An 11,419-nucleotide genomic window follows, 5' to 3' on the forward strand; every position below is an offset into this window, starting at 1 on the left:
TTGGCAGAGCCAGACCAAATGATGTTCTTTCCCCTTCTCTAATAGATAAATATTGAGAGATTTGTCTTCAAGGTCAGTAATTTGGTCTTCCATTGATTCAGTACTACTTTGCCCTTTCAATGGGTTATCTATTTCTGAAGTCTTATTATTAATCTTCTGGCTTTCTAACTGCTATATCTTGTATGGTTTCCAATTTTACATTGCTTTGCCAGTCTTTACTCTGAATTCTTCTAAAGTTTTACCTGAGTGATTTTTAAAATTTCATCTGCAGTTTTCTTGATCTTTCTCTCAATCCATTGAAGAATGGATTCTTCGATCTTTTTCTTTTAAATTCTTTATCAAGTAGTTCCAATATACCATTTCTGGTGTTATATTTTCTGACCATGTATTTTGGTCATGGTTTGAGGTTTTTGAGGCACTCTGTCTTGTTTCTTCATATAAGCAGAAATTGTCTGTATTTACCTTTAATTGATGATTATGTATTAGTATGTTCTCTGGCACTCACCACTATCTCCTGATGAATGTCATACAGACTGGAAATGTGAACACAGGTCTCTGTTTACTGTGTAGTTTAGTCAGGGTGGGTTCCTGAACTTCCAGAAACAGGGGTTGTGTTTCCAGAGCCAGATTCAGACTGAGTAGAGGTTAAACAAGAAGGAGTACCACTGGCTAGGGGGTTGGTGAGGGCAAGGACTGGCCCTGCCTCTGACTACCAGGAAGGTATGGGAGACTTGTGGTCATGCTCCAGTCTGTGCCTGCAGGCCACTGTATAAAAAGCCTCTGACAAAAACCTCAAGTTGGTCATGCCTTTGCAGGCCAGTTTAAAGTCTGCTTATTTTAATTCTTTCTCATTGCTCCTGTTCAACTTCCTCTTCTAGTTGGTATTCAATTCACCACACTGTCCTAGCCTCTGAAGCTCAGGGCTCCAGGATCACCATCTGTAACTGTTTCATTTAGTTTCCCATGTCTTTGTTGCATAGGAACTGTTTAGCATATCTGTCTAATGCTAGATCTTGTCCTGGAAGTCTTTAGACAATGTTTTTGAGGGAAACAATTCAGTCCATGACATTCTACCCTTGACTCCCACACCACCTCAGAATTCATAACTTTGTTACATACAACACACATACACTTCATCATATCATCCCAAAAGTCTTAAATTGAGTCCTAGTCCAAAATCACTTAAACTAAATATGGTTGAGACTTAGATGTATTCTATCCTGGGCAAAATTTCTCTTCATTTATAAACCTGTGAATCTAAAGTACAAGTTATTTGTTTCCAAAGCAGTATAACAGCCAGAAGGTAGACATTTCCACTGCAAATAGGAGAAACTGGAGGAATAGTAGGGATAATAGTAACTAAGAAAGTTCAACTTTGGGACTTTCTAGGTTATGATCCTGCCCTTCAGCCTATAGGTGTTGGCCAAACTCTCTGGATTCTGAGTGTTGGACTCTCGACTCTGTTTCAACTCTGCTTTATAGGCTTATTGGGATGGCAATAACTTCCTTGGCTTTGGGCAGCCCCATTCTCCCCATTCATTTGGGTGGTACCCCCATCCCCACATCCTCAGGAAGTTCCATTATTCTGTCTCTTGGGCATGGCAATTCCACCCCTCAGTTTTGGGCCAAGGCCCCTCCACCAGCATATCTCAACCTTAATTGCAGCCCACCTTACAGAACTGTGTTGGCAGACATCTGACTCTTTCAAACCTAGGAGGCTGTGGGCCATCCTTTGAAATCCTCCGGGCAATGGCTACACTCTTTAAAGGTAGCTCTGCTTTCCCCTGCTCCTTCCGATAGTTTTGCTCATGGCTCTTTCCTCTTATTGGAGGACAAAAGATGCAACTCCTTTGATCTGTTTTCTGCTTGTAGAATTCCAAGAAGTAGACAGATTTTCTCTCCTTTCATTCTTTTTCTGTCTTCTTCAGTCTAAGCTGATGACTTTTCTGCTGTAATAGTTGATAAGATATGTCAGTCACAGGCTCAGTCTCTAACAAAAGTTTGTGTTGCCATGGACTTGGTGAACATTTTGGAAAATGTTTCCATGGTTTGTGAAACAGAATTTTCCAAATCTTAAAGTTTAGTTTTTATTGTGCACAGTTCATTTTTAAGAACACTCTTTCTTCTTGTATTTTGCTATAAGCAGAAAGGAGAACACATGTGACCTCTTTAAGTTCTTGTTAAGTAATCTCTTCAGTCAGATATCCAAGTTCATCACTTACAAGTTCTACCTTCCACCAAACATTGCAACATAATTCAGATAAATTCTTTGCCACTGCGTAAAAAGCGTTCTTTTTCCATTGTCCAGTCACAGATCCATCAGTTTCTTTGAAGGTCTCATCAGAAGCACATTTAACACCAATATTTCTTGTCACATTTTGTTGCTCATGCAGTACGTATTTTCTAAGGTAATAAAGACTTTCTATGGTGGCTGGTGGCTGGTGGCTGTGTGCCGTGTACCTGTACAGGGTTTCTGAGGCTGTAAATCTTTACAGTTGCAGAATGCCTCATCTTTCTCCTGCAGAGCAGATGGTAGTTTTGAACTTCTGACCTTGCGGTTCGCGACCTGATTCGTAACTACTATGCTACCAGAAATCCAAAGACTTTCTATGTTGTTGTTATGTGCCATGGAGTCGGTTCCGACTCATAGCGACCCTGTACAGTGTTTCCGAGGCTGTAAATCTTTACAGGAGCAGAAAGCCTCCTTTTTCTCCTGCGGAACAGCTGGTAGTTTCAAACTGCTGACCTTGTGGTTCACAGCCCGATTCGTAACCACTACGCTACCAGAGCTCCAAAGACTTTCTATAGTTGCCCTCATTTCCTTCTGAATTCTACCAGATTTGCTTCTGATGTCCTACCAGCAGTCTCCTTAAGAAACTCTAGGCTTTTACTATTTACCTGTTATGCTATTAGGTGGCATTGAGTTGATTTCTACTCATAGCAACCCTATGTATGATAGAACAAAATATTGACAATTCTGTACCATCCTTTTTTGAGCCTATTGTCTTTGCTACTGTGTTAGTCCATCCTATTGAGGATCTTCCTCTTTCTCACTGACCTGCCACTTTACCAAGCTTGATGTCCTTCTGCAGAGACTGGTCTTTCCTGATAACATGTTCAAGGAATTAGAGATGAAGTCTTGTCTTGTTACTTCTAAGGATCAACCTGGCTATACTTCTTCCCAAACAGATTTGCTCATTCTTCCAGCAGCCTATGGTAATTTCAATATTTTGAAAATGCAATGGTTTGGGTCAGGAACATTTTAGTCCTGAAAGTGACATCTTTTTTAACACTTTCAAGAGGATTTTTGCCGTAGATTTGCTTAATTCAGTACATCATTTGGTTGCTGACTGCTGCCTTCTGTGAGCATTGATATTGCAGCCAAGTAAAATGAAATCTTTGACAATTTCATTTTTTCTGCATTTATTGTGATGTTTGGCACCTTAAAAGTCTTCCAGGCTCTACCCATTACCCAATTCCAAAACCATGTCCACATTTTACACATCTGTTTGAGCAGCATCTCACTTTTCTGGTATTAATGTTTTTCATAGTCACCTAATACTATTATGACAGAAATACCACAGGTGGATGGCTTTAACAAACAGAGGTTTATTTTCTCACAGTTTAGGAAGCTAGTAGCCTGAATTCAATGGGTACGCTCTAAGAGAATGCTGGTTCTAGGAGAAAACTTTCTCTGTCAGCTCTGGAGGAAAGTCCTTCTCTCTTCAGCTTCTTCTTCTTAGTTCCATAGAGATCCCCATGTGTTTGACATCAGTTTTCCCAGGGTCTAGGAGTTCTCAGCACTGGGACCTCAGATCCAATGGACATGTTCCACTCCTGACTCTTGTTTCATGGTAGTACTGAAGTCCCTTCCTCTCTGCTTACTTCTCCCTCCTTCTATGTCTTGTAAGATAAAAGGTGCCACTCAAGCAAGAATATGACTGTAGTAAGGGTGTGACTCAAGTTAGTGTCTGAACAAAATGGAGGATCCCAAAATGGAGGATAGCCATACAATACGGAGAATCATGGCCCAACCAAGCTGACACGTATTTAGGGGACTACATTTCAGTCCAAGACACTCACACACTCTGAGAGAAAGCTATGGTATTCCAGAAAAGAACACCAGAGGGATGTGGGGAGATGGTAATAGCATTGGTATCTAGAGAGATGAGGTGGGCACTTGGGCACTGATAGTTGAATGCATGAATTTTCTAAGACAAAATTAGGAGTTTATTGGATATAGCTACAGATAGGATTTTTCAGTAACCTATGTTTGACTATTATTGTATCATAATATTACTTCTGTGAAAGCATTGTTTCACATTTGATCTTGAATCTTGTACTCTGCATGCTGGTCAATTTGCTACCTTAGATAGGATTGCTGATCAATAACTTGAATAAGAATCAATGTAGCTTTTGGATCCTCCATCTGCGGTGGGACCACTGCCAAGATGCAGATTTTTGTAAAAACCCTAACGGGGAAGATGATCACTCTCGAGGTCGAACCCTCGGATACGATCAAAAATGTAAAGGCCAAGATCCAGGATAAGGAAGGAATTTCTCCTGATCAGCAGAGATTGATTTTTGCTGGCAAGCAACTGGAAGTTGGACGCACCCTGTCTGACTACAACATTCAAAAGGAGTCCACTCTTCATCTTGTGTTGAGACTTTGTGGTGGCGCTAAGAAAAGGAAGAAGAAGTCTTACACTACTCCCAAGAAGAATAAGCATAAGAGGAAGAAGGTTAAGCTGGCTGTCCTAAAATACTACAAGGTCGACGAGAACAGCAAAATTAGTCGCCTTCATCTGGAGTGTCCTTCAGATGAATGTGGTGCAGGAGTTTTTATGGCCAGCCGTTTTGATAGACATTACTGTGGCAAGTGTTGTCTGACCTATTGCTTCAATAAACCAGAAGACAAGTAGTTGTGTATGAAGTAATAAAAGACGTGAACTAACAAACAAACAAAAAAGAATCAATGTAGACAGTTGAAGTTCTTTTCAACTGTACATTTACATCTATGCTGGATTCTTGAACATTGTCTTGCTATGAATATGTAATTCATGATAATTTTGTCTTTTATGCATCTTTCTTATTTCTTTAACATACATATATATGCATAGTAAATATATATGTAATAAAGTAGCAGAGTATTTTATTTTTACATAACAAATTCAGCAAGTGTTACATTGTAAAATCATATTGCATTTTAACCTCCTTTTCAGTAGAAAAGATTTTCTAAGGAAATTTCTTAGCACATTTCACATGTATAGGTGATTTTTTCATTATTCTTTTCAATGTTTTCATTTTGAATCCAACTTGCATGGACCATTTTGGCAGAAGAGCAGAGGATGTGAGATCAAGTTCTATAGCTGCAAGATGCAAAAGTAGTTTCTCACCAGATTCATGGGATAAAATGAAATTTGGGTTTTATCAAATTGGTTTGGGATTTAGAAAGGAAATAACATTTTCATCCAGGAAAGGAAATCTTACTTCTTTTTCATGATCATCAGTAACTCTGTCATCACGACCAAGATTTCTAGAAGAAATTTGATTGTGCTCTATTTCTATTTCCTTATTTAATCCTCCTAACACATGTGTCTGAAAGCAGACATGATGGTCAGAATATTTCATTATATTATTTTACTTTGTCTTCTTGAGATGCTCTTTAAAATCTTTTATTCAACTTCATTATTTTTTCCTTTTATTTTAGCTTTTTTAAAGAGCAAATCTCAGAATCTCTTCTGACTTCCATTTTGCCCTATTCTTTCTTTCCTGTCTTCTTGATGACATTTTGTGCTCTTCATGTATGATGTCCTTGATATATCATACACATCAACTCATCTTGTCTTCAATAATTAGTGTTTAGTACATTGAATTTATTTTGAGATGGTCTCTAACTACAGGTTGGATATATTCAAGGTTATATTTTGGCTTTAATGGACTTGTTTTAATTTTAATTTCAACTTGAACTTGAGTTTGATCAATTGATGATCTATTTTCTGCATCTTTATGTTTTCAGAATGTCTCTTAAAGAAGAACAAACATATTTTCTGTAAGTGTAGTAGATTTTTGTGTTTTTATTTATTAATTAAATTGATACTACTGATGTATTTGAATTTTTCCTAAAAATTTGTTTTATGCTATTTGTTCCTTTACCTTTAAAATAATTTTGTGTGTTCTTAATTTTTTTTTTGAATTTATAAATGCATTTTAATTCCTCGCTGATAAAATAGTTAACATTCCTTCTTTGCAATCTAACAAGGAATCCAGAAAGATACTGGTAAAGGCTGTCATGTGCATTTCTATTAGAACCCACACACAAACCAAGTTAGTGTTACAGCAAACCAACTGTGCATTTAGATTATTTTGACGCTCTACTGGATAGTTGAGACCACAGCGCCCAATGCTGAAATTACGGGGAGGCAGAAAGGGGTGGAAGCAGTACACAGTACACATTTCAAAGCCCACTTTTAAGCACTCAACATTATAACATTGATAAGAAGGTGCAACAACAAAAAATGCAATTCAGCATCTTCAGCAGCGGTATTTGGTGATACTCAGCGCATAAGGAGGCTGTACTTGGGGCCATCCACTCTCTCGAGCTTTTCAAAGTGCTTCCTGGCATTGCGAATGTTGATCAGAGTAGCCGCCAAAGGGATCGAAGGATCTGACGTCATCACCATCACATAAGTGTTTGACGTGAAGATGTTGATGAACGCTGCGAAGTTAGAATTCCTGACTTCCATGCTTTGGAAAGAAGCGGCCAATTTACTGCAGCTCAGTTTGAACAGCTTGATGATGTTGCTGATCTTCTCGAAGCGGTGGACGAGTCTCGCTGCTCCTTGCACTGGTAATGGGAAATAACCAAGAATGTAGCTCTCTCAAAGAGCAGAACTTCATCGGCTTCGATCATCTGGGCAAAATTCCTTAAGTTCATCTCCAGCTGCTGCACGTTGGGGATCAACTGATAGACAATACTGGACCAGGCTTTGTACAACGTCTCATCCCAGGTGGAGGTCCGGAAACAAGCGCACTGCAGCGGGCGAGACAAGCGCCTCAGGTCTTCCTCTCGCTCCTTAAAAATCAGGTCATGCTGATCCTCCTGAACCAGATTCATCTCGTGCACCAGGCAGAAGATTTTGGTGTCAGGAGAGTTCTGGAGGATGGTCTCCAGACACGACTGATAGTGGTGCATGTCCTTTTCCTACTCATGGCTCTCCACATCGAACACGTAAATCAGAACCTCCACATTCCGGAAGATGTTGTCTTGCTGGCTAGTGAAGTAATTCTCCATGAAGGTGTCCTGACCGCCACAATCCCGCAGATTCAGCACCAGGTTCCCCAGAAATCGGAAGTGGGAGTGCTCCACGACGATGGTGGCTCCCAGACGCCGGGTGTTGCGAGCAATATAATTTGCGCAGATGATGGACTGCATACTGGTCTTCCTCGACCGGCTCTTCCCGATCAGCAGGACCATGGCTGTGTTTGGCATCACTGGAAGGGGCCGCATGGACTGGGCGTCAGGGCGCGGCCTACCTGCAACGCGTAGGCAGGAGGTGGCGGCCTCCTCAGGCCAGGCCTCGGTGCGCACCTCCACGTGGCCTGCAGTTGGGTCAGACGGAAGCACGAACTCAGGCTCCGAAAGCCTCAGCGGGGAGAGCGTTTCTTTAGGGGTCAGCAACCTAGGACTGCGGACTGCAACAGCTCAGGAGAACTGCTCGCCTTCTGGAGAGGTGGGTCGCTACTCGTGTTATTTTTGAATTTTATCTTTTTCACTCTTTTTTTTTTTTTTCCTTACTTATCAAAACTATGTCCTCCACCCATTTGCAAGTTATTTTATTTGCCGCTTGGTAGATTCTAAAGTAGATTAGTATCTTTACTTTTTTGTATAACAAAGGTTGTGAACAGTTGTTGTTAAGTGCTTTGGAGTTGGTTGTGACTCATAGCAATGCCATATAGGAGCTCTGGTAGCGTAGTGGATTACGAGTTGAGCTGTTAACCACAGGGTCATCATTTGAATCTACCAGCCACTCCCTAGGAGAAAAGTGAGCCTTTCTGCTGCTGTGAGAGTTATAGCCTCAGAAACACTATACAGGGTCGCTCTGAGTCAGAACTGACTCCACACCCACCCACCACCAAAGGGTTGCCAATGACTGGACTGGTGAGTTTGAACCACCGACCTTGTGGTTCAATCCAACGTTATGGCCCAGTGCTTACCTTACATCACCACACAAGGACTCCTGTGAACAACTGTTGCTGTTAAGTGCAATCGAGTTGGTTCTGACTCATGTTGTTGTTGTTAAGTGCCATAGAGTTGGTTCTGATTCATAGCGACCCTGCATATGGTTTCCTAGGAGCAGTGGGTTTGAACTGCCAACTTTGTGTTTTGTAGTACAGTGAAGATCCTACAGCACCACACCACGATAGAGTTTCCAAGGAGTGGCTGGTGAACAATTCTGAGCACTTTAAATTAGATCACTACCCTTACAACCACCACTATCTGTCATTTGTCAAACTGTTGTGGCTTGCATGTTGCTGTGATTCTGGAAGCGATGCCACAGATACTTTAAATACCATCGGGATTGGTGGACGACTCATTAATAACCTGTGATATGCAGATGATGTAACTTTGCTTGCTGAAATCGAAGAGGACTTGACATACTTACTGATGAAAATCAAAGAGCACAGCCTTCTGTATGGGTTGCATCTCAATGTAAAGAAAACAAAACCCCTCACCACTGGACCAAAAAACAGCATCCTATGATTAAGTTGAAGATCCCATTACCCTCTTCTTAAAAACCATTCTTGTTATTAGGTGTTACTTTCACCTCCAGGGACACTCTGCACAACAGAATGAAACACAGCCTGGTCCTGCGCCATCCTCACAAACATTGTTATGTCTGAACCCATTGTTGCTGTCACTATGTCAATCCACCTCATTGAGTGTTTTCCTCTTTTTTAGTTGACCCATCACTTCTCCATCACTTTTCCAGGGGGCTGGTCCCTCCTAAAAACATGTTCAAAGTAGGAGAGATGAAATCTCACCATCCTCTCTTCTAAGGAACATCCTGGTTGTACTTATTCCAAGATAGATTTGTTTGTTTTTGTAGTCTGTAGTACTTTATTCTTCTCCAACGCCATAATTCAAAGGCATCCATTCTTTTACAGTTTTCATTATTCATTTGTACAACTGTCACATGCGTATGAGGCAACAGAAAATACCATGGCTTGGTCAGGCCACCTTAGTCCTTGGAGTGACATCTTTGCTCTTTAACACTTTAAAGAGGTCTTTTGCAACAAATTTGTCTATTTTGATTTCTTGACTGCTGTTTCCATTAGCATTGAATTTGGATCCAAGTAAAACAAAGTCTTTGAAAACTTCAATATTTTTTCCGTTTAACAATATGCTGTTTATTGGTCTAGCTTTGAGGATTTTAATTTTCTTTACAATGAGATATAAATACTGACGACTATAGTCTTTAATCATCATCAAGTATTTCAACTTTCTTTGCTCTAAACAAACTGCATATCATAGGTTGTCAATGACTCCTCTGCCAATCCTGATGCCATGTACTTCCTTATACATCATTTGTCAGATTATTTGCTCATTATACAGATTGACTAAGTATGTTGAAAGAATATGACTCTAGCACATACCTTTCCTGCTTTTAAACCCTTCAGTGTCCCCTTGTTCTGTTCCAATGACTGTCTCTCTCTCTCTTTCTTAAAAATGTTTTATTGTGAATTATGTGCTAGTTTACATGGGAGAACATTAGCTTTACATTCATCCTATCACATATCATTTTATTGCCATGATTACAATCCCTTCTATGCATCATCAGCCAACCAAATGATATACCCTGCAAGCCTGCTCCCCAGTCGTCAGCACACAGCCTCTCTCCCTCTCTGGGTCTAAAGTCCACAGCCTCTCCATCTCTCCACATCATCATCTCTGCCTCCATCTCTGGTATCACTGCTTATCTGGGTAGGGTCCCGCTCTCCGCTCTTCTCCCTTGATGGTCCCAAGAAACTCCGCTCCTGGACTGCAAAGTCAATCACTCCACTCCTTTTGCTAGAAAACGTCTAACTTTACATTTCCAACATTCACAATCAGTCCTGATAACAATTATTCACTATTGTATCACAAGGGACCTATCCACATCTCCTTTCATCAGCCCTGACCAGACAGATTGGATACTACTCAATGGAGATTCTACCTTCCTCCATGCTCTCTGGATCTAGATTCCCTCTTGAAAGATTGTAAGCCAGTCACTTCTTGCTTTTGTAGTCCCCCCCCCCCGCCCCATTTTGGGTAGCAAATGTCCAAGTTGCCCATATCTGTCTATTCTGTGTATAGAGAGGTGGGAATGATTCTTGATGTAAAGATTTGTTACCTCTTTGAGCTACTGCATCCATAGGTATAGGTCAAGTTCATCAAATTGTATTAGATTACTCTTTTTTTTCCTCTTCTTTCTTCTTCTAGTTGAGCTCTGATCATCCAGTCATTGAAGCCAGGTCAAGTGGGTATTATCTGCAAGTGTGGGTGTTCTTGTGCATATGCCCTCTCTTCTTATCAGCTGGATGCTTCACTCTCTACTCTACATCACTGACTCAGGGCCCAAGAGTCCCCAGGTCTTGCCACACTGCTGGCCGACCAGGTCTCTACCAGGGTTTACAAGAGTCTACTGAACATTGTGGGGTTTAGCTTGCAGCTTCATTGCTGTTTTTCCCTAACTTCCCCTTAATAGTGACCAATGTGGTCACCAGTCAGAGCGTATATTCCCATTGAGCCAATGACTGTCTCTTGGCCTATGTAGAAATTCCTCATGAGCACAATAGATGTTCTGCAATTCCCACTATGCATAATGTTATCTGTACTTTGTTAGGATCCACACAGTCGAATGCCTTTGCATAGCTGATAAAGCACAGGTAAACATCTCTCTGGTATTCTCTGCTTTTAGGCAAGATCCATCTGTTAGTAATGATATCCCTTATTCCACTTCTGACTCTGGCTTGAATTTCTGGCAGCTCCTTGTTGATGTGCTGCTGCAACCATTTTTGAATTATCTTCAGCAAAAATTTACTTTTATATGATGTTAATTATATTGTTTGATGATTTCCACATTTTGTTGGGTCACCTTTCTTTAGAATGGGCACAAATATGGATCTCTTCCAGATGGTTGGTAAGGTAATTGTCTTCCAAATGTCTTGGCATAGATAAGTGAGTGCTTCCAGCACTGCATCAGTTTTTTTGAAACATTTCAATTAGTATTCTGTCAATTTCTGAAGCCTTGTTTTTCAGCAGTGCCTTCAGTGCTGTTTGAACTTCTTCCTTCAACACCATTGGTTCTAAATCATATAGTACCTCTTGAAATGATTGAACAAAACCAATTCTATTTTTTGTACTGTGACTCTGAGT

General features: G+C 40.6%; 1 protein-coding gene and 1 pseudogene across 1 annotated transcript; one reads left to right on the forward strand and one right to left on the reverse strand.

The window, feature by feature from the left end:
- Window positions 1–4,451: 4,451 nt before the first annotated feature.
- Window positions 4,452–4,922, forward strand: LOC102811805 (ubiquitin-40S ribosomal protein S27a-like). Its single transcript, XM_006833753.1, has one exon. It carries the CDS (start codon window positions 4,452–4,454, stop codon window positions 4,920–4,922), a length of 471 nt encoding a protein of 156 aa, XP_006833816.1.
- Window positions 4,923–6,557: 1,635 nt separating this feature from the next.
- LOC102812198 lies at window positions 6,558–7,492 on the reverse strand (annotated as a pseudogene).
- Window positions 7,493–11,419: the final 3,927 nt, after the last annotated feature.

Source organism: Chrysochloris asiatica, unplaced genomic scaffold (assembly GCF_000296735.1).
Source record: "Chrysochloris asiatica unplaced genomic scaffold, ChrAsi1.0 scaffold00008, whole genome shotgun sequence".
In the NCBI taxonomy this organism is placed as follows: Eukaryota; Metazoa; Chordata; class Mammalia; order Afrosoricida; family Chrysochloridae; genus Chrysochloris; species Chrysochloris asiatica.